Source organism: Sander vitreus, unplaced genomic scaffold (genome assembly GCF_031162955.1).
Source record: "Sander vitreus isolate 19-12246 unplaced genomic scaffold, sanVit1 ctg580_0, whole genome shotgun sequence".
Classification (NCBI taxonomy): domain Eukaryota; kingdom Metazoa; phylum Chordata; class Actinopteri; order Perciformes; family Percidae; genus Sander; species Sander vitreus.
The window spans coordinates 1-22,894 of record NW_027595674.1 but is presented as its reverse complement, the minus strand read 5'-3'; the positions used below and the strand labels follow the sequence as shown (position 1 = coordinate 22,894).

Here is a 22,894-nt window from a genome sequence, read left to right as displayed (position 1 = left end):
CTTTTGGTCCTCAAAAGAGTGCCCTTTATCCTTCAGATGTAAGTAAACCGTTAAGGCTTGACCTGAGACATGGGTCTTTCTGTGTTGGGCCATGAATACACACAGAAGGGCCAACGCTCACATTTGGCCTCATGTAAAAATTTGCAACAGTCCTTCAAACTTGGCCTCAGATGTCTCCAACGACCATAATTACTGTTGTTACAACAGCCAGGAGCACTAAGAAACAAAGCAGTATTGATCATTTTGACAACGACCCCACAGATATTAAACAGCTGGGTTTCCCTTCTGTTCAGTCAGAATTGAAAAAGACTCTCGAATGAGAGATGAAATGTCTCCACGAACCTTTAACCAATTTCAGTTTCCCTTGATATCAACCTTCCTTGGATAACTATGACCTAGTTAGTGAAAACATTCACAGACATTTGAAAAGGCTGATAACGGCCTCCGATCCTACTAGTAGTTGTAGTGGGCTCCTTCTAACCCATATGAGTCGTAACCACTGATAATGCCCATTCAATGGGGTGATGACAGAGCGAAATAGGTGCTTACCACATAGCTGGTAGCTTTTAACAAGATGTTCACTACATTATTAACATGTCACACAAACTACAACATTATTAGTTAACCATGTATTCATTAAGTTAATGGAATAACTGGCTAAAACCAATTCCCTCAATATCTAGATATGTTGTATGTGATCAGAGTAAACAAAGTTATGGAAATCTGCACATTTATAATGTATTCATATTATTTCTTTGTTTAATTATGAGTCCTGCAGTGTAAGGTGTGCAGACCCACACTCGGCTGAAGTGTTTGTATGAGAAACAGGAAACTAGACGACCACAGAGCTGTAGCAGCTGTTAGCTTCTGGTAACCACAGGGTATAAAACACTAACACTCTCATGCAAAGCCTGACACACATGATCATCCACTAAAATAGACTATAGTGAGTGAAGGTTGTGGACTAAAAACATTAATTTACTTTCTAAAATATCCTTATTTTATAGAAAAAACTCTTTTTCCTAAATGTCCTATTAAGATCTTAAAGTCCTATCAGTCCTCATGACAATATAAAAACAAGAACACACACACGGTTCCTGAGAGTCCACTGAAAAGCAAACAAACACATCTTTACCTCTGTTCCGGCTGATTGGCTGTTGCAGGTTAGGTAATATTTTGACATCACTGTGTGTGACATCATCTGTGATGTCCTCATCTCTAACTTCTACTTCAGCATCTGAAATTCAACCAATTTAAAGCTGTGGTAAGCAGTTTATTTTTTCCATAACAATCTTTCATTAATTTGCACTTTTAAGTATTCTGAGAGAAAAAAATAGACTTCTGTATCCCATCTTGGCTCTGTTTTGAAGCTTTTGTAAATGTATCCTGTGACTAACATCAAAAGACGTCACGTCTGACATCAAAAGACATAAAACTTGCGTCAATAGAAGGGTTTCAGAGACAGAGAGAAAATGTCACTAATATCTTAGTCTTCTGCTAACCATAGCCAAAAGCTCACAGCTAGGTCTAGTTCATGTTTATGTAGCTAGTTTCCTTGCGCGGAAGCGGGATTATCGCAATATCACGCTGTGAGATCACACATGAAAAATGAAATGAAATGAAAACCTTATCTTGTTTATTCAAGAAATGTGTTTGCATCCGAACCACCAGTGGTCCAAACCAACCATCTGTAATGCATTCAAAATCTTTTTAGATTTGAACTGCAGCATTAGGATATTAGTCTCTTTGTCTGTCTAACCTTTAGGTTTCCTATGGATGCATCGTCTCACCAGCAGAACCAAAACGACCAGTAGAACCAGCACAATCAGAACACCGACTGAAATGGCCAACAACATGGAGGGAGGAAGAGAGGACGAACTAGAAGTAAAAGGGTGTGAGGAAGGTCGAGAGGTAGAGGCAGATGTGGGAGGATGTGTAGTCATGGATTTATCTAAAATCAACAAAAAATATATAATTAAAGCACAGAAAAAACAGATGTTCAGTCATTTCCATGTTTCTCTTTTGCAGTTTATTATACTTTAAACCATTGTTGCAGTACTTAAGATCAGTCTTGGTCTCTAACTTAAAATGTTATTTGCAAAAGAACATCTACATGAAAACACACAGCATTGTGCCGTTTTCTATGATGTACACTGAAGAAAGCTGGGACCAAATCAAATTTTTATCGGCACATAGAAAGCAAGTGTAAAGAAAGGAACGCTAAGTACAAGTGATGCTAGCCAGCTAGCTAACAACTGCCTCTGTACCAAAACACTTTAGAAATCCCTTCACCCCTCACCCAAAGTGATATAGCAAATATTAGCTATGATACTTGTGTATATACTGTATGTTTCAGGGATCTAGTTTCAGTTGTTTGCCAGCTAACTGTTATTTGCTACCTAGTTAGGTGTGCAAGCTCTGTGAGCTAGCTAAGGGTGTGTGGTGACATCAAATGTGGATGTTTCAGATCAATTTGAGGAGTGCCTATGATTAGCATTTTTAACAATTTATCGTGTCATGTTACACTCTCGATACACTCTGAGTCGTCTGGGTGATAACTTTGTCTTGGTTAAGTTGGTCTTGACTACAACCCTGCTTAAAACTGTCTATGTTTATTATTTGATTCTTATTCCTTAGTAATGTGTATAGTTTAACACTGAAAGACGCACAGAAGTGAATTGATAACATCTAGACAGCCTGTTTTAGAGGTAAAAACATCAAATATCAGATGTTAGTTGAATAATGACCTATAAACCCCTCACCTGTGACAGAGACCCAGCTGGGTAGAGACTCTCCAACACTGCTGATGTTGCACTTGTAGAGGCCTTCATCAGACCTGGAAACATGGTGGATGGTCATGTGACCTGCAGGCTCAGTCCTGATGAAGGAGCCATCTTTATAGAAATCAGCTGTGAGGTTGGAGGACGTCTTTGTTTTACAGTGCAGAGTGAGGTCTTCTCCCTCCGTCACAGGGAGGACAGGACTCTGCAGGATCACTGGTCCACCTCAACACAGAGACAAACTACAGCATGTCATCCATTCACACACAGCTTCATCAATACTGACTCCACAGTCTGATCTTACCAGTGACAGTGATGTTGATGCTGTTACTGGTTGCTCCCTCTCTGGACTCACACCAGTAAACTCCACTGTCCATAGGGGCCACAAAGCTGACATTACAGGAAGAACCAGCAGGTCTTCCCCAGTCATCTCCATGCTGAGTCCCAGTTTTATCACTTGTGTTCCTCCTCAGAGTCCATCCAGCAGAGCTGTCGTCCTCCTCACAGCTCAGAGAGACAGACGACCAGCTAAAGAACTGAGAGTTGCTGGGACTCACAGTTAGAGAGACTGTAAGGATTCAATGTAGTTTGAGCAAAACTAAATTACACCGTATGTGACACAAAATAACCCATAAAACATCCCAGCCTAAAGTTTAGCATCACCCTTTGCAGACGTGGTATGGTAATACAACGATAGATTGGCTCCTAAAACATAATGTGCTCTTTCTTTATGTCAGCTAATGGCATTATGAACCTCTTTACAGTTAAACTTTGCCTTATTTGTGACCTTAGCAAGTTACTGCCTGATTTAATCCTTAGTTCCCTACACATATACACATATATTATACACATATATTTTCTTTTGTTTTCAACTGCTCTTTAATGTTTTGTAAAAGCACTTTGAATTGCCCTGTTGCTGTAATGTGCTATACAAATAAAGCTGCCTTGCCTTTCTTGTCGCTGAGAAAGCTACAAAGATGAAAGACCTGAATGAGACATTGACCAGGAAGCTAATGTGGGTTGTTGTTTCGGTTGTTGGTTGTGTCTCAGGCTGCAGCCAATGATCAAGTATTTTTTATGTCTTCATGAAGGAATGTAGAAAACATTCTAAGAGTATCTGTGATGTTTTTGTGTATGAGAATATATTTATAATCCCTGATCTTCACAGTTTTAGAGATGTATAAAATAATTTTACTAACCTGGTTTAGTTCTGCAGCAGAGCAGTGAAGTCGACACTAGAGAAAAATGACACACTGGTTGAATTGAGCTTTGACGGGTTACAATACATTTATTTAAACAAGAGAGTGACTTACAGAGCAGAAGACATGTTCGCTTCATTCTCCCTCTTGGTGATATGACCACAACACTTAGGTTTTTCTCTGTCAGAACAGTTAAACCCTCCCACTTCCTCTTCGACTTCAGTTCATTGGCTGTGTGGTTTTCTCGCCAGCAGTAACAGGAAATAGGTAATCTGGTAAAACACAATAACAAACACAAGTAGAAAAAGTCTCAAATTTACACAAAAAAAAATCTGATCTCCGTTAAATTAAAAGGAGCTTTACTGGCATAACAAATGTAATTGACTTGAAATCAGCTGTAACTCAGAGAGGGAGACACAGAGAGAGAATTTGGAGATTGACAGTCGGCTCCTTAGATGGAAAGTGTGGTCAACACTGCCTATTTTCTTGCCTTTGGTTTTGGTAGCTGTGGTGTTTGGTGTAGCTTCATTGTCTGCTTTACGTTTATCCAGCAGTCCTTTCCCAAAGTTGTGATGCTTTCTAGCAGCTGGCAGAACCATGCCCCCCACCCCCCGGGTGTGTGCCCTATAGTTTGGGCAGCTGGCAGCTGGAGGGCACTAGGATGAGCACCAGGACGCCTCCACTCCTGCTCTACATCAAACATACACCTGCACAGGGAGGTGTTTAATTCTAAATCCTTGATCTTTGTGATGAGCCTGAAGCCAGTAAGTGAATCCTCAATCTATTGTTCTGCTCCACTATTTAAAGTGTCCTGCAGTACTGAATGTGATCATGATATTATAGATGCTTATAGATGTTAGCTTGTTTGTTCGAGCATATGACACAGGGACAATATCTGTGTTTAATCTGCACAAATGTGACATCATTATGCACACTGTTCCTATGAATGAAAATAATGGCACTTGGGATTAACCAGGTGCTCCCACTAATTAACGCCGCTCATGGCCTTGCAACACATCACAGAACCACACCCACACAGCCAGCCCTGCTTCCTGCAGAGGACTGTCATTCAAAATTGGGTTAATGCTAACAACCACTGGGTGGTGCATGTAGGTCCAGTAAGCAGCAATTTACAGATCAAGTTTCAAACAAGACGTCATCCACCCCTCCCCCCATTGTTATGCAAATGTCTTTGTAAGCTGCTGAGCTGTCTGGGCAGGTTTATTTTCAATGTTATTAATTCCATTACCACTGCTTTTACCCTCAGCAGCAGTGTCTCTGCTGTCATGGCTGGACTCAGATCTGTTTTATTCACATCATTATGGATATTTTCTCTGGCTGGAAAAGGTGAGCTGTTTGTGTTAATGGGATTACTACCTCTAAATGATTGCATGAAAGTAATAACATCAGACATTTTGCTGCTTGAATAATTGAATACATGTTTCTTTTGTAGTTCTTTCTTGTTATTCTAGAGAGATATAGGTAGATAGATACTTTATTGATCCCCAAGAGGAAATTCAAGGTCCCAGTAGCTTAACTACATCACACACAACATACACATACATCATAAACAGGATGATAAAATAACAAATAACAAAAAAAAAAAATCCACATGAATAATATGGACAATAAAAGAAAAGATACTAAATAAACTAAATAATAAAATAAAAAATCCACATGAATGTACTCAGGGATGTATAAGCATGAGACGCTTGCAGTGATAGGGCAATTATATTGGGCATAAGGTGCTCTATGAGAGTGTGTGTCATGGGGTAGTGCAAGGATAAAGGGAGAGGTTGTGCATATGGGCTAATATAGCCAGTAAACAGTGGGCCAGTGGACAGTCAGTACATAACTATTGTTATAGGAGGTAGTGGAAGTGGTGGAGCAGAGGCAGACAGACTATGCAGGGAAGTATATCTCTCTTCTTCCCTTTTTTGAAGCATTGTAGAGTTGTATGGCCCTGGGGACAACTGACTTTCTCAGTCTGTCAGTTGTGCATGGCAGTGGGCGTAGTCTTGAGCTGATCATGCTCTTCTGCTTTGTGATAGTGCTGTGGAGTGGATGACTGTTAAAACTACTGAAAAATTGGCAACTGAAATACTGGCCCGCTGTAGGGTGTCCGGTAAGAACTTGAACCAGAGATGTCTGACTTTGAGATCCAGGAAGATTTATTTATGACTTGAACATGAAGTTAAATATGAAGCGTTACATTTGGATGTGGTTCTGAAAAATAAGCCAAATAATAATGCACTTTAATAAGCATCTGACGTACTATGAACATTATTTACCAAACTAAATGTTATAGCCACCAGCATATAACAAGAAACAATACTAAGAATTACATTCATTTCTCTGTATGAATTAACATAAAAGTAACATATTGCTCAGTAACACAAACTGAGAATAAGCCACATCTATTACAGCACACATATCCATAACGGAGCAAACAGTGTAATACACCTTTAATAGCTAAGCACGTGGCCCCACAGTGCTAGTCTGTTTACTGGCTATTGCACGTTACTAACATAACCTGAATATCAACACGTGGCTGCACAAGTAATATTAAACAATCTGCACATCTATCAGCTATGCAATAAGAAACACAGCAACAGCAATATTATCAAGGCGATAATATATCTCTCTCCAAATAAATGTCATATCCACATAGTAGCCGAACACTTATTGAAATATGAATAAACGTAGCTTAAATGTTTACACAGATAACGAGGCAGTAAAACCCATGACAGTTTAGCAAGCTACAGAATAGTTTAAACTTACGTTCTGGGCTACACACATCACTTCAATAAGTCAGAAAACGGGAAAGGTATGATAAAGAAAAAGTCAGTTTACAGATGCTGTGTCCTGTCCCCTTTCCTGTCTGACGTGAGTGATTGGCAGGAGATCAAGGCGATGATTCTCGTCACTGATTGGTTGATCATCTCAGGAGAGTTACTATGACCTTTTTTACAATGACAGTCATTGTCCAAAATGTTGAGCAGTTTGTTCAGGGTCGGAAATCCACCACCATCTCCACCTCACCATCTCTAAGTGTTGAGTTGTAGGTGGTTGAGTTTGCACCATTGCACAAAGTCCTCCACCAGCCCTCTGTACCCCTCCTCCTGCCCATCCCTAATACACCCCCCAATTGCAGTATCATCTGAAAACTTCTGCATGTGGCATGACTCTGTTGTTGTAGCAGAAGTCAGACATGTACAGGGTAAACAGGACTGGGGAGAGCACAGTTCCCTGTGGAGTTCCAGTGTTACTGATCACAGTGTCAGAGAGGCAGTTCTTCAGTCTGACGAACTGTGGCCGCTCTGTCAGGTAGTCTGTCATCCAAGATACCAGGTGAGCGTCCACACCCATCTGCAAAAGGTTATCTCCCAGTCTAAGGGGTTGCATGGCGTTAAAACCACTGGAGAAGTCAAAGAACATGGTTCTCACAGAAAAGTTTCCCTTAGCCAGGTGAGAATGCGTCCTGTGTAGGAGAAATGTGATGGCATCGTCCACGCCCATATGATGTAATTCAAAATGGAGCACTGAACTGCTGAACAGCAATGCAATGTTCTCTATATATGTATATAATCTCTTAAAGAGTTTCAAATTAATTCATTTTAAACACATTTGCGGACATGGTGAAATGTCACATTAGAAACAGATTTATACTGATATATATATTTATATAGAGTTAGACTGTGACACATCGGTCCAACTCCTATCTATAAAATAATCTGCCAACATTTAAAGGTGCCATTTTCACATCCCAGTCTTCTAAAGAGTTGACCTTGTGGTAATAAAGTCCTGTGATATCTCTGCAGTTGTGACAGATCAGTGAACGTCTCCATCAGGTGAGACTCTACAGAGACCTTCTGCAGGGACACACCTGTAGAGAACTGTTGAAATAACATGACTTTTTATTATTAATAGTAGATTTTAATTGTTTTTCAGACGTGATTGAGGTAACAGTGCACCTTGGAGATGATGCCATTCTGCCATGTCGAGCTGTTGATCACTACATCAGCGTTGTAGAGTGGACCAGACCTGACCTGGAGCCAAAGCTCGTCCTCTTATACATCCATGGACACTTGGATCCAACCTACCAGCATCCATCCTTTAAGGGCAGAGTAGACCTGGTGGACAGAAATCTGAAGGACAGAGACATGTCTTTAATTCTGAAGAATGTGAGCAGACACGACAGAGGAACGTATGAGTGTCGAGTTATAACCGGTGGTTCAAGACGTACAAAGAGATACACCAGCTCTGTCCCAATCAGAATCATCAGAACCATCCGTCTGCAGGTTACAGACCCAGGTGAGTGAGTCTGTCTCAGTGAGTTTTTCTGAGTATCATGTTGTGTATGACACATGCCTTTGGTGTGGGAGACCTGGGTTTGATTCCCACTGCAATACATCAACCAATGTGTCCCCGAGCAAAAAACTTAATCCCTAGTTGCTCCAGAGGCGTGCAACCTCTGACATACATGGCAATTGTAAGTCGCTTTGGATAAAAGCGTCAGCTAAATGACATGTAATGTAATGCAGTAGATATGTGATGGAATCGTCCACGCCCGCCTTCTCCTGGTATGCAAACTGTAGCAGGTCTAGTGCATGGCGTACTTGGGGTATAGATTATATATTGTAATATAGATGAATTCTCATAATCAATTGTATGTTTTTATGAAACTACACGTTGTCAATCCCTCCGGATGTTTATGTCTCAACAAATCATGAAACCTGAGCCACTACTTTATCCACCCCTATGATGTACTTTGAACCACTGAACAGCAATAAAATGAGCTGTAGCTGCAGCTGGCTGTGTTTCATGAGTAGTTCCACTTCCCATTGTTTTGGCTTAATCAGTGATGACAGAAGCACTTAGAGAAGCACACGTAGGCCTAAGTAGCCTCGCTCACCTGTCTGAAAATGAACTGCTCACAATAAAGATGCATCACTGACTTTTGCTTCCCGCATTTCTCTGGATTCCTCAATATGTTTGTTCAGACGCAAAGAATATCACAGCAAAGCCTGGAGAGGACGTCCGTCTTCACTGTCAGGGTCCCAGAGGTGCTGACATCCCAGGGATATTGTGGAGCAGACCTGACCTGGGCTCAGACAAATATGTCTTCTTCTTTAGAGGAAACCATCCATATGGGAACTACCAGCTCCCCTCATATCGTGGTCGAGTGGACCTGAGTGATCCGGAGACGAAGGACGGAAATGTTTCCGTTGTTCTGAAGAACGTCAGCGTCAACGACACCGGAACATACGAGTGTGGAGTTATAATCAGGGGGGGAGACGAACCTAAACTCTACAGCACCGTCCAGCTAAATGTCTCAGTCTCAGGTGAGTTTGTCTCTGTTTTTGTGACGTTTGTGTTTTCTCAAGATGAGACTTTTGTAGAGAACAGCTGCTGTGAGTCGGCAGATAATGTCTGACGACAGACTGAAGAGGAAACAGATTCTCTTGTGTTCTTCGGTCTTCTCCTGAAACCTGATTCCTCACAACTCTTTCTGCTCTGCAGGTCACACAGTTGGACACACTGTGGGAGGAAAAGACCCTGATGGAAATCTTTGGTGGGGAGTTGGTGTGGTTGTTGGTGGGCTTGTTGGTGTTGTTGTTGTTGGTTGTATAATTAAACAATACAGAGAACATAAACGCAGGCGTGGGGGTGTTACGGGTGGGGGCAGTGGTGTAGTCTAAGGTATTGTAGCTAGTAGTGTCGGACCTAAATACGTGTCTTGAGTTTAACGTTTCCATCTGCTGCAAAGTACCGTAGAGCTGTAGAATGAGCAGCTGTTACGTTAGAAAACCCATCAAATACATGAACTCATGAATTTACACAATAACACTTTTCTGCCGGCGTTCCTCTCGCCTTGTGTGCACCAATAGTGTTGCTTTTTGCTGTAATGTTGAATAATAAAATATTATCTATACACGGAAGTAGGCGGTTACACAAGTTAGGGCAAAGAAACCCTGGCGATGTGCTACAGCCCTTAAATCTGAGAGGAAACAGACACACTCAAACTGTTTAGTCACTTATAAATAAACTCTTTCCACATCTTGATGATGAATACACTATGTTTCTGTATGTGTTGTATGCTGGACCTGAGGGCTGTAGGCTACGGAGCAACAGGGTTTCTTTGCCATAGCTGGCCCATGTGCGTGTGTGTGAAAATCAAACACACCTGCTGCTTTGTCACCAACAGCTGCATGCTGGTTGTGGCTAACATGCTAACATGCTAACATGCTGATGGATGAGCCTCAACATTCAGACAGGTGAGTTCAACAACACGCTCTCTGTGATGGAAGGTACTGTTCAGAGGAAGGTTGATAGGAAACTTAGCATTGTGTGTGCCCATGTGCACTAAGAACAAACGTGTGTGTGTGTGTGTGTGTGTGTGTGTGTGTGTGTGTGTGTGTGTGTGTGTGTGTGTGTGGGTGTATACATGGCGCCAGTGTATTGCATATTATTGTGATTTTACATATATTATTGTAATGGGTAATGTATTGTGTGGACCCTAGGAAGAGTAGCTGACTGCTATGGTATCGGCTAATGGGGATCTTTTTAATAAACAATAGTAGACAATAAACAAACAGGTTTCCACCTGACATTCACAATATTAAAGACATACTGTAGCTATTTTCAAATCTAACCTCAAAACATATTTATTTAGAATGTCTTTTAACACATAATAGCGCCGTGTTCTTTCTTTCTCTTTGCATCTTCTGATTTGACTGTATGTAATGTTTTATTCATGGTCCTTGATGTAAAGCACTTTGGATACCTGCTGGTTGCTGTAAAGGGCTATAAACATAAATGTTTGATCAATTATTTGATTTCAAGAGTTCTGATGCTAGAGGAGGTTGAAGTTGGAGGGTTATGTAGTTCGTCTTTTACTTGAGGAGAGGGGAAGGTCTTTTCATATTTCAGAAAGTAATGAAATAGTTTCTACGTAGTTCTTCTGGCTCATTAAGCTGAGCTTTGAGGGTTCGTCTTAAATGTGTTAAGCTGTAAACACATGTTGTGACAGGACATACATTTTGACTGCTACTTATAAGTGTTTCTTCCTTTTATGTTATTCTGAAAAAGAACAGGTGCAATGCACGTAGTATAGATCTGAAGCTAACATGATGCATTCAGGGGTAAATAGATCAGCAGTTGTGTATCTGTATCGGTGACCAGTAAGAATAGGATTTGTTGCAGTGACACTGTTCTCCAACAGTAAGTGAAGGAGGAAGTACTCACATCTTTTGTTGAGTAAAGAAACGTGATTAATTCTCTGTATGAATCTTTTTTGTCTTTGAACATTTAGACTCATGTCGACTGACAGTAATGTGGAAATGTTGTTTTAAAGCCTGAAAATCAGTCCGTGTTCTGCAGTTGCAAAGCATTGTGGGAGCATGCTCAGTGTGGAGCTGTTGGAGACAAATCATGTGTTGAGTGTTTGTAAGGTCAGTGATTTAGATTGTGTCCTGTGAGGACAGTGGAGATGCAGTACTGACAGAACACCACCAGGTGGCAGACCAGACCAGTCTGAACATAAGGTGGAGGGGGTCTGAGGTTGGGGGGGTGTAGAAGTTGGTTATAAACCAACAGTTCCTCTGTGTAGGGTGGTGTAGCAGCCGCGTGGTTTCTCCTCCTGCAGTTAGCAGCTCAGTTAGTCTCTTGTTAGTTTATAATCACAGAGAGGAACATTGTTGATTGTGATGAATTAATAAAGATATTTTCCTTACATGTTGTCAGACTGTAGTTGTCATTGAGCATGTGTAAAGAAAGAGAAGGTGCTGTGCTGCCACCTGCTGGCTGTCTTTTTAAGGCCCTGGTGTATTTGGCTGAGATTTTAACCCTTCACAAGAACAGGTTGTTGCTATCATCCAAGCAACTTCTTTTAGAAGTCCCAGCGTAGAGGTACAAACTGTGGGCTGATCTGCCCCGAGACTTAACAAACTGGAAGAAGTTACCCCTGAATATGCTGTTGATTAAAAATAAATCCTCTTTTTAAAAAGTACATACAGAGGCGTCTATGTGCTCATCTCGGCTAGAGGCTCCAGGATGTGAAATTACAAATCCCACTATGGCCACGCCAAGACCCGTCCTACGAAGCAGCTCCATTGGTTGGGGTTAGGCATTTGACCTCGAGTGGTTAAGGTTAGGATAGCCGATTGGTCAGGGGAGAGGACCTGTACCAATGGGGTCACGTTACCTTGCGTAAGCATGGACACCTGGCCAATAAATGCTATTGAAGGGCGGGTCTTGGCATGGCTATAGTGGGATTCCTAATATCGCCTCCAGGGCACCCCACCACTGCATTGTGGGTAATGTAGGCGCTAGGTTTTGACAAGGAAGAAGAATGTGTGGAATTAAAAAGACGACATCTCTGGTTCTGCTGCATTAATTATAGGACTCAGAAAAATCATAATCAGGATTATTTTGGTCAATATTGAAATCAGGATTATCAAACACAGTTACTCATTGACCTTTTGAAAGATGTTGCATTTATTGAAATTAAAAAACAGTGAAACGGTTAAACAAATCACACCAAACTGTGAAATGTACCTTCATTCTTTTCCTGTGGAAACGTTTATTTCATTCAGCCAAAATTGTAATCGCGATTACAATTTTTGATTAATTGCACAGCACATATTGATTATGATCCTTCTTTTTTTCAAACTGTTCACTGTTCACCAACAGCTGCACCTCCACCAGTCAGTCGAGCTGCAAAGGTTGCCGACGACACCCCCCTCATTGGACTTCTCTCTGGTGGGGGGTGACCCTCCAGGACCTGTGCTGGCCTAATCTCGTACCATGTCACATTAACACAAATAATTTGCACATATTCATATGCTGACCACACCAAGCCAAACTCCTTGTTGTGAAACAGTGGTGTAGTCTACGTGATATGCAGTTATATGGAGTATAGCCACTAGGGAAGGTCAAGGATTTCCGTATACCCACTTACAAAAACGCAAGGATAACGTTACGTAACAATGATTGTTTCGTGAGAGAACTTTCACACTTACGTTCATAAATTCAGCCGTCTGTGTTGAGTCGCGTAGGAACAACAACACTGTTGCTTGGCGGTCATTCTCTGTCGCAAATTTGAAATTAACTAATGTGAATCACTAAAGTAGACATATGAAACAAAAGCAAATTAAAACTACACTCTTTCTGTGTTTGGTAAGCCTGCCCCTGAAGCTATACTGCCGCTTCGAGTGACACCGTAGCAGACGTTAACGTTAGCCTACAGAAACTACAGGAAATGAGCCATATGAGGCTGGTGCTTTACGCGGTAATGTTACCAAAAACCTACGGGGTTGTCGCTCGCTCTGGGACGGGCGAGTCTAATGCTGGGCGGGAAGATATGACACTGTACTCATTACAAAAACTAGACTACACTGCTGTTGTGAAACCTAATTGGCAATGAACCAGAGGCCTGTTCTACGAAGCAAGATTTGGCGTTAACAAGGTAACTTCAGGTTCAACCCAGGGTTTTGGGTATCATGACGATGGATCACTTGTTACCGGGATAAATCGCCATGGTAACTAATGCTGAACACCTAACCTGGTCGGGAGCAGGTTATGTTGGAGATTAGAGATCAACCGTTGTTAAAGCACCGCCTACTGACCAATCAATACTCGGTCAATAACGACGGCGTCACCGTTCTTAGAAGATCAGGCGGAGCTCGGTGGGTGGAGAGAGAGAGAGAGCGGGAGAGTTAAACATTTAGAGACCGACAACCCCGTTAACATTCCCTGATTGACTGACTGATTGATTGATTGATTGATTTTATTTGACCATTTCATTCTAAAATACAATACAGCTTTGCACCATAAATAAAAAAAAAAAAAGTCAGGATAATACAATAAAGCCCTGGGGTCCCTTGATGGGTATCTTTATGAAAGATATATTATTTTATATATATATATATATATATATATATATATATATATATATATATATATATATATATTTTCAGCGGAGGGAATTACGCTATTAGGTTATTTGTCGGCTTCTTGAGCCGTGTGTTGCCAATGCTCACATCGGTTTGAATTATGTTTTTATATTTTTTATTTCCTCCCACGATCGCTTCCCACTGCCAGGGTTACAACTGATAATATAAAAGGCTAAAGCAACGACAGTTTATGGAAAGCACAAGTGTAATTATGGTCAGAGCTTGTGCCTGACTGATGGGGAAGTGCTTTCCTTCCTGTTTTAGGAAGCAGCGACTATTGTGTTTTGCCTGTTAAACCGTGTCTGTGTTCTTCATATGTGAAATATGCGGCTCTGGTAGATGTTTGTGATTAGACATATATAGCAAACCCCGCCTCTTTTATGTGAACGTGCGCGTCGCTGGATTGGGAAACCCTGGGTTGATTGAACTAGTTGATAACCAGCGTTGTGATACAGCTGATGGAGGACCACGGGTGTTAGGTTAGTGAAGACGGGGAACTGAAAGACATCCAGGGCATGTTGACCTTGATTTGTAGTACAGGCCTCTGGTTGATTATTGGTGTGTAGTTTCATAGTCTGCAGCTACCCAGTCTATTTATGTCTCTCTCTTTTCACTTCCTCCAAACTACACCTACAGTTTTTTCCAAGGTTATAAGAAGCTGCCTTGGTCAAATTGAGTACTTCACTTGCATATACATATATTCTTTAGTTACATTACGTACTTATGCACACATACTCTCATACTCGCACACATTTTCATGTTATGCGGGATGCATGTGTGTGCATATATTGCCTGCATGACAGAATGCTTGCATGTGCAACTGAAGTATTGGCCGAGGTGGCTTCTCAGAAACGGCACTGCCAGGCGCAGAGGAAGGAGGGTTTACTTGACGTGCTATGACTATGAAGTGAAAAAAGTGTAGACATCATTTCGCCAACTGTCAGGATGGAGGACACAACTCTACTCTGGCTGCTCTGTAAGTAAACGCTTTGTGTGTTTCTTAAAACATCAGCTGAAAGAAATGCAACGAAAACTGAGAAATCTATCGTTAATCTATCGGCTTACAAAATGCTCCTGAAATGTTAAAATTATGAGTGGCATTTTGAAAGTAATGATTGTAAAGCCTGATTTAACGTGTGTTCTTTTTATTTATTATTTAAACTTTGAACCAAACCAAACTCCAACTAACCTGAATGTCTTGTCTCTTTAGTTCTGATCTCACTGCTGAGCTGCCCAGCAAACCAAAGTCAGTACACTTTTTTTTAGATAGAAAAGGTCATGTTTATAGTACTTTTAGAATGAGTAGAGCGCTATTGTGAGTGTTCAAATAGAGGTTTTAGTTTATCGTTGAGAAGCCAGAGGCCTCATTAATGAAAGCATGTGTACAACAAGTTGTCAACCGTTTGTACGAACAAAAAGTTTGGTATTTATCAAACCTGCACATAAACAATGATACATCTCATCTACTGTACATCTACATCCGCCGGCCCGTACCCACTCATTCACATACAGAAAGTCCCCCAGAATACCAGATATGGTTAACCACATCCCTTTGAAACTCTGAGTAGCTTCAATGTAGTTGTTGTACTTGTTGTGGACAAAAGTAGAAAACGAGAAAGATAAATAAAAAAAAAAAAACATTACACACAGTGAGGTTAATATATTGGTCCTGGGACCAAGCTTAAATGACTGAAAGTGTAAAGAGATGAGAGGATTAACTCAGTGTCCCAGACAATGTGAACCTTCACTCTTTGTCTTGTATACAAAACGTGACCGTAGCAGTGAGGGGTACATCAACCATTTTTATTTTTATTCAACCTTCATTTATTCAGGTAATCAGGGGTCTCATTCTTAAAGGAACACGCCGACTTATTGGAACTTTAGCTTATTCACCGTATCCCCCAGAGTTAGATAAGTCCATCCATACCCTTCTCATTTCCGTGCATGTTGTAACTCTGTCTGACGCCCCAGCGCTAGCTTAGCCTAGCACAGATCCTGGAGGTAACTGGTTCCAACTAGCCTACTGCGTCGAATAAGTGACAGAATAACGCCAACATGTTCCTATTTACGGTGAATTAAGCTAATGTCCCAATAAGTCGGTGTGTTCCTTTAAGAGAGACCTGTTTGGGACAATACACAACATCAGTTACAAACAATGGTATACACAATATTTAAATGAAGTGCCGAGTTGACTTGAAACACAAAGTACTAAAAACAAGGACAAGATTCCAAAACTATTTTTTTTTAACTACCACATCCTCTTTCCCTCCAGCCTCTCTGACTGTGAGTCCCAGCAGCTCTCAGCTCTTTAGAGGACAGTCTGTCTCTCTGAGCTGTGAGGAGGACGACAGCTCTGCTGGATGGACTCTGAGGCGGAACACGACCAGAGACACCGAAACTCGGTATGGAGATGGCTGGGGAAATCCTGCCGGTTCCTTCTGTAAAATTGGCTACATGGTTCAATGGGACAGTGGAGTTTACTGGTGTGAGTCCAGAGAGGGAGCAACCAGTAACAGCATCAACATCACTGTCCCTGGTAAGATCAGACTGTGGAGTCAGTATTGATGAAGCTGTGTGTGGATGGATGACATGCTGTAGTTTGTCTCTGTGTTCAGATGGACCAGTGATCCTGCAGAGTCCTGTCCTCCCTGTGACGGAGGGAGAAGACCTCACTCTGCACTGTAAAACAAAGACGTCCTCCAACCTCCCAGCTGATTTCTATAAAGATGGCTCCTTCATCAGGACTGAGCCTGCAGGTCACATGACCATCCACCATGTTTCCAGGTCTGATGAAGGCCTCTACAAGTGTCTCATCAGCAGTGTTGGAGAGTCTCCACCCAGCTGGGTCTCTGTCACAGATGTGGAGGTGACCTTTTATTTTTTTTTGTTTTAAATCTCCCGTTGGCTTTTAACCGGCCTTAACTATCTGGCCTTCTTTTAAACATCTTTTATATAACCGAACCCGGTCTTTTAAGGAGTTCTTTAAGCGTTTTATTCACACCAGTGGTCGCCTTGTGCCCGTGCACCTCACAACGCCCGTTTTAACCCAAACCTAAGCCTTTTGGAAAATAATTTGGGACACTAAACTGCACGTATACCTTATTTCAGTGTTGTGTTTCTTTTTCGCTTAAGGAGATGTGTAAGACCACATACATTTCCACCTGGGGTATAATAATGAAGTTTACTCTGACTTTGGTTTTACTGACATGCTTGCAGGATACATCTTTTATTCTCAAAAAAATTCCGAGCCCCCCCTTACAACTATACAGATATTCCCTGTTTTGTGTTTGCTCGATGCGTTTGATGCTTATTTACAATGACTGTTGGCCTGCTTTAACATGCGTTGTCCCTCGCTGGCTGTGAGACAAGTTACACTAAACAACGGTTATCAATCGACAATCCCAGTGATTGCACTGCTAAAGAACTTTGTGCCTTATTTAATAAGTTGAGCATGTAGTGTGTAGTGTGAACTGTCAGGGTTTGAGCTCTGAGCAGAGTTAATGAGACTTTTCCAGTGAAATGCTCCTCTGGAGAACAGAGTGAAAGCTGCCTCCTGCTGGCTGTCTGACTGCATTACATCATGCTTTCTTTCTTCTCAAAGCCTCAGCACATGAGGTGAGGTTATTATTTATTAACACTGGACATTTATTAACACTGGACATTTTACGTTATATGTTAAAAATGTGATTGTTAATGTTTGTAGCACCGTGAGCTGAACTGAGCATTTGTAAAGAAAGAGAAGGTGCTTTGCTGTCCCCTGCTGGCTGTCTGACTCAACTGATATGATGCTTTCTCATTCCCACTGACAGCTGTGATAGGGAGCTGCTGTTAGAGGCACTGACTGAACCACCGAGAGTACGTTGAGGTTCACCGTGTTGCTGAAGACACTGAAGCATTTCATTAGTTATTAAGTCAGTTTAACAGTTCTGATGCTAAAGAAGGTCGAAGTTGGAGGGTTATGTAGTTTGTCTTTTAGCTGAGGAGAGGACAGTCATTTTATTTTGTAAACATGCCAAATTCATATTTCTGCATATCCAGGAAGGAATGAAATAGATTCTATGTAGGGTTAAATATCAGAACTGTTGAGATACATTGACAATGTTCTGAATCCTCCTCTGTTTTCTGATAATGAATCAGCTGAAGAGTTCTGTTGAGTCTTTTGAGCAGACCTACATTAGGCCAATGCGGTGGGAAAACAGGGAGAACTTGCTTCGACGCGTGTCCTGGGTGCCAGTAATCAATGTGCATACAATCCATACATTTCAGTGCTGTGAACCATTTATTTAGCTGACAAGCCAGTGTCTGGGAACTCACCATTGGCAGGGCTCAATCCGAGGGGCGGGATAAACGGTTGTCTTTCAAATTCCCTGTGCATACAATAGGATAGCGCTACAACCAATCAGATCAACGCTAGCTGATAGATTCAACTTTTGCTGTATCCGGTCAGCAAAACTCCGATCACATCTTCCTTTTTTAAGAATGACTTCAGTGCCGTTCTTTGTTCTTTTCTCAAAGAAAAGCTGAACTCAAGTAGCAGGGAATTCACGTGGAACCGTTGCAACCCTGCAGTCATGATGTTTAGCCCGCCCACTGACTCTATACACGATGTGATTGGCCTGACTACAGTTTGGTTTTTCCAGCTCGCAAGCCAACGGAGAGTTACTAGACTGACCCTGGCTGCAAATTACATTTGCTGCCACCAGGGGTCATCTACATTTCTAGGCTACCATTTATTGTTCATGTTTATTGTTTATTTACCATCATTGTTACTTGATGTGAAGTTTCATAGCGTGCAGCTACACAGTTTTCTTTTTCATCTTTTTGACCACATTTCAATGGTTAGACAGAGACATGCTGTCAGAGACGCAAGTACAAAATCACACTCCCGCCCACCTGTTTACTTCCTCGCAGCCAAACCACTAACATCAACATGAAGACACAGCCTGTTTATTTGAAGAGAAACATATCGTAAACATAACCATTTACTAATGAATCTCTGGCAGATTCAAATCAACATTATGAATCTTTGTAAATGGATAACTTTCACCCAAGGCATCAAAACAATGAACAGCGCCACATGTCTGCAACACACACACACACACACACACACACAGGTTACATTATATTAATTTTTTATCTTGAATTATGGTGTCATTTTACAGCTTTATTTAGTTTTTCTTCTCTCTTGTTATGGTTCATTGCCATGTTCTAAATGCTTTGCTGCAACTCATTTTTTTTTTTTTTTTACACTGTGGAGGAAACCACAACACTGCCACAGAGGAAGGAGGGGTGTTTACTTGATGCGACTATGAAGTGAACAAAGGGTAGACATCCTTTCACCAACTGTTACAATGGAGGAAACGTCTCTACTCTGGCTGCTTTGTAAGTTATCTTTTTGTTTTAACAAACATCAGCGGAAAGAAATACAAGATAAAAGAAAACTGAGAAATCAAAAAAAAAAAAAAATGCTCCTGAAATGTTAAATTATGAGAATATTATTTTGAGGGGTTGTGCAAATGCTTTTGCAGCCAGTTTTTAACATGTTATTTTCATTTATTTAAACTTTGAATGTCTTGTATCACAAACTTATACTAACCTGAGGTTCATTTCTCTTCAGTTCTGACCTCACTGCTGAGCAGCACAACAAACCAAGGTCAGAACACCTTATTGTTTGGTTTCTAGATAGCAAGTTATCTTTAGAGTACTTTTAGAATGTGTACCAAAGAGGATTAGGGTTACACCAAAAAACTGTTCTGAGTGTAAAATTATAACTTTAAAGATGGGACTCAAATGTGGCCTTAATCTAGTCTGGCTATCACCAGACCAAGCTCCATCTTCTAAGATTGAACATTAGTCTGGGGAGTCTGCTCTGGATTTTCTACTGCACAAGAGGCGTGATCAACGGGCGTAGTTCAAATGACTCTGTACGCAATTGGATAGTCCTTCAACCAATCAGAGCAACGATCCAGGTGACCTAGAAGCGACAGCGGCATCAACAGGTCGCTGCGCTCGGTGGCCGTCATGTTGAATGTAAACAAGAAGCTGCTTGGTTGCTTCTCTATCGTCATCGTGTTAAACCTGCCAATAGCGCGGCCAGGTGGATAAGCCAGTTTGTGATTGGTCCCCGCAAAATTGTTACGGAAGCAGGATAGATGAACGTACAGGTTTCCAGCCTGAGCTGCAGGGAGAAATCAAATCGCCGGCAGATTGGGCGGGGTTTACCCGGTCTAGCCCTAATCCTCTTCCGTAGTCGAACCGTGGCCAAAGCAGTGACCCCGAAATTCCACCATTTTTACAGTGTGGTATTAGTACTTTTGCTTAAGGGAAGAATTTGAAAACTTCTTACACTACTGCGAGTTACGAGCAGCACGCATCAGATTTGTGTCTGTGTTTCAGTTGTTAAAATAGTAAAGTGATGCAATATATGATCGGGAGTGTTCACAGGGAGATTTTTTTGAATATTGACCAGATGCTGTAGCCCTTCCATTCCCTTCCTGCCTAGTGAACACCATGCAGCTCTGCCGAAAATAGACCTGGCGCCTATTTTTAGCAAAGTGTCACTGACTGCCATTTTTAGAACCTTCAATGGGTTTCTTGAGTTCAATTGAAAATGTAAAATATCACCAATTAATTTTTAACCACCACATCCACGTCCCTCCAGCCTCTCTGACTGTGAGTCCCAGCAGCTCTCAGATGTTTAGAGGACAGCCGGTCTCTCTGAGCTGTGAGGAGGACAACAGCTCTGCTGGATGGACTCTGAGGAGGAACAGGACCAGAGAAACCAGGACTCAGTGTGGAGCTGACTGGGGAAAAACTGACGGTTCTTTATGTAAAATCAGCTACATCCTCCCATGGGACAGTGGAGTTTACTGGTGTGAGTCCAGAGAGGGAGCAACCAGTAACAGCATCAACATCACTGTCACTGGTAAGATCAGACTATTTGTTTCCTCAACAAGACTAAAAGTCATCAGAACACTAGCACCCCCATGTGGCTGTATTGTTCATTAAACACCTGCACTAGGTTGCACCAGTTATGTGTAAGTTCAAACGTAGACTAGTTTGAACGCAAGTTGTAACTTAGGTCGGACTTTACACGTTACTAACATTTTGAGGGTTGCACCAGCTGAAATTGTTCCAACGTAGGCATAAGTTACAACTTAAATCTTACACATAGCACTTAGTAGGTGTAAAGTCCTGCGTAAGACTGGTTGGCATGGCATTGTTTTCAAAGGTGGGGGGAGGGTTAGGGTTATATATTCGAGGATATATTCCACCCCTTGGATATCTATTATGGTTTTGATTCACACTAGAGTTGGGCGATATGGCGAAAATCAAATATCCTGATATTTTTGACCAAATACCTTGATGGCGATATTATGGCGATATTGTAGGGTTGACAATTGTTGCTTTCTCAAAATATGCACACAATGAGGTTTTTTAAATAATCATCAGTTATGTTGAAATAATAACTATGTGGGTAAAGGCAAATAATGGAACAGCTAGAACAGTCTGGTGTGTTCAGAAAATTGCATCACTCTACTGTAATGCAGCCTTTAAAACCAGGAAAAGACAACACTTGTGTCACATCAGGATATTACGATATCCCAAATTTAAGACAATATCTAGCCTCATATATCGATATTGATGCAATATCGATATATTGCCCAGCCCTAATTCACACTCACACTTATGTTTCCAAGAGCGGAGCTACAGAGGATTACTGACCTGCTGGCAGCAGACTTGGGTGAGATACTTGGGTTAGATAACCTTAATTAACAGCTACAATCATAACAGTTTCCCAATTTAGGCTATCATTATGTGTTTGTTAATGTAATCTGTCCATAACTGTATGGGCTACCACATGTTGTAGTTGACACTGTTGTTATGTTGCAATAACATGAGCTGTAGCTTAACGTTGTATAGTTATCACCTAATCATAATGATTCGTCATGGTTTATGTACTGGTTGTTTAGTGATTAACGTTACCAACATTAACTATTTTTAGCCGCTAGCTTCGTCACTGTTGCGGAGCTAACGTTAAGTGTTCAAAGACAATTGGTTTTTGTCTTTTCTGTTAAAATAATATAATAACATGAAAACACTGTGTCAAGAATAATGTTTTTTTGTGACAAAATGATGGTTGGTGTGGACTTTTAAAGTCATTCAGTTTTGTCATGACAAGTTATGGTTGGGGTTAGGGTTAGGGTTCCTGTGTCATAACTGTGTCATGACAGTGGCATGTGTTCATGACCGTGTCATGTCACTCCTATGTACATACCTTCAAGTAAAGTGTTACCGATAGAACTTATGCATAGCTGCTGCAGCACCTTAAAGTGTAAAGCAGTTTAGAGTGTAAAGTCAGCACCAGCTGTTATGTCACTGCAGGTTAGTTTCACACTTAACTAACCACGTTGTTCAATTGCATTTGTTCTTACACTATAACTTCACTGTAAACATTGTGGCAGAGTGTGATGACTCATATAGTGCAGTATTTGCGTAAAAATAGGATTGTCCTGTAACTACTGCAGTAACTTAAGACTTATAAGCCTGTTAAAATATAGAGAAAGTACTGTATGCTGATAATACATCTGTCTGGGTCAATTATTTGCGTAAACTGAAGTGTAACTTCTACACTACCTTTAAACTAAGCTTCAATTTACAAATAGCTGTTGCCACAGGCTTCAGAAAACTGAAGAGTTGGATAAATGAAACGTGAAGAAAAACTTTAGTACTTTTGTCTTCATTTTCAGATAAACCAGTGATCCTGCAGAGTCCTGTCCTCCCTGTGACGGAGGGAGAAGACCTCACTCTGCACTGTAAAACAGAGACGTCCTCCAACCTCACAGCTGGTTTCTATAAAGATGGCTCCTTCATCAGGACTGAGCCTGCAGGTCACATGACCATCCACCATGTTTCCAGGTCTGATGAAGGCCTCTACAAGTGCAACATCAGCAGTGAT

General features: G+C 41.3%; 2 protein-coding genes across 2 annotated transcripts; one reads left to right on the top strand and one right to left on the bottom strand.

Moving 5' to 3' along the window:
- Window positions 1-1,135: 1,135 nt before the first annotated feature.
- Window positions 1,136-4,158, bottom strand: LOC144514416 (uncharacterized; the record flags this gene model as incomplete). Its single annotated transcript, XM_078245540.1, has 6 exons — window positions 4,094-4,158; window positions 3,980-4,015; window positions 3,085-3,348; window positions 2,763-3,005; window positions 1,760-1,951; window positions 1,136-1,237 (listed from the first exon to the last, which is right to left on the bottom strand). Coding segments are annotated over exons 1-6 (862 nt in total), but the record flags the coding sequence as incomplete, so codon positions are not given.
- Window positions 4,159-5,196: 1,038 nt separating this feature from the next.
- On the top strand, window positions 5,197-19,588 carry LOC144514417 (protein turtle-like). The gene is made up of 7 exons (XM_078245541.1): window positions 5,197-5,326; window positions 7,931-8,293; window positions 8,983-9,324; window positions 16,208-16,471; window positions 16,551-16,801; window positions 19,193-19,317; window positions 19,553-19,588. The coding sequence occupies exons 1-6, from the start codon at window positions 5,266-5,268 to the stop codon at window positions 19,250-19,252; spliced, it is 1,341 nt and encodes a 446-aa protein (XP_078101667.1). The 5' UTR covers window positions 5,197-5,265; the 3' UTR covers window positions 19,253-19,317; window positions 19,553-19,588.
- Window positions 19,589-22,894: the final 3,306 nt, after the last annotated feature.

Excerpts from the sequence above, each read along its gene's own strand:
- LOC144514417 (XM_078245541.1), top strand. The coding sequence starts at position 5,266 with ATGGCTGGACTCAGATCTGTTTTATTCACATCATTATGGATATTTTCT. Across the intron at positions 9,325-16,207 it reads GCTAAATGTCTCAGTCTCAG|CCTCTCTGACTGTGAGTCCC; the intron begins GTGAGTTTGTCT and ends CTTTCCCTCCAG. Across the intron at positions 16,802-19,192 it reads TCTCTGTCACAGATGTGGAG|GAAACCACAACACTGCCACA; the intron begins GTGACCTTTTAT and ends TACACTGTGGAG.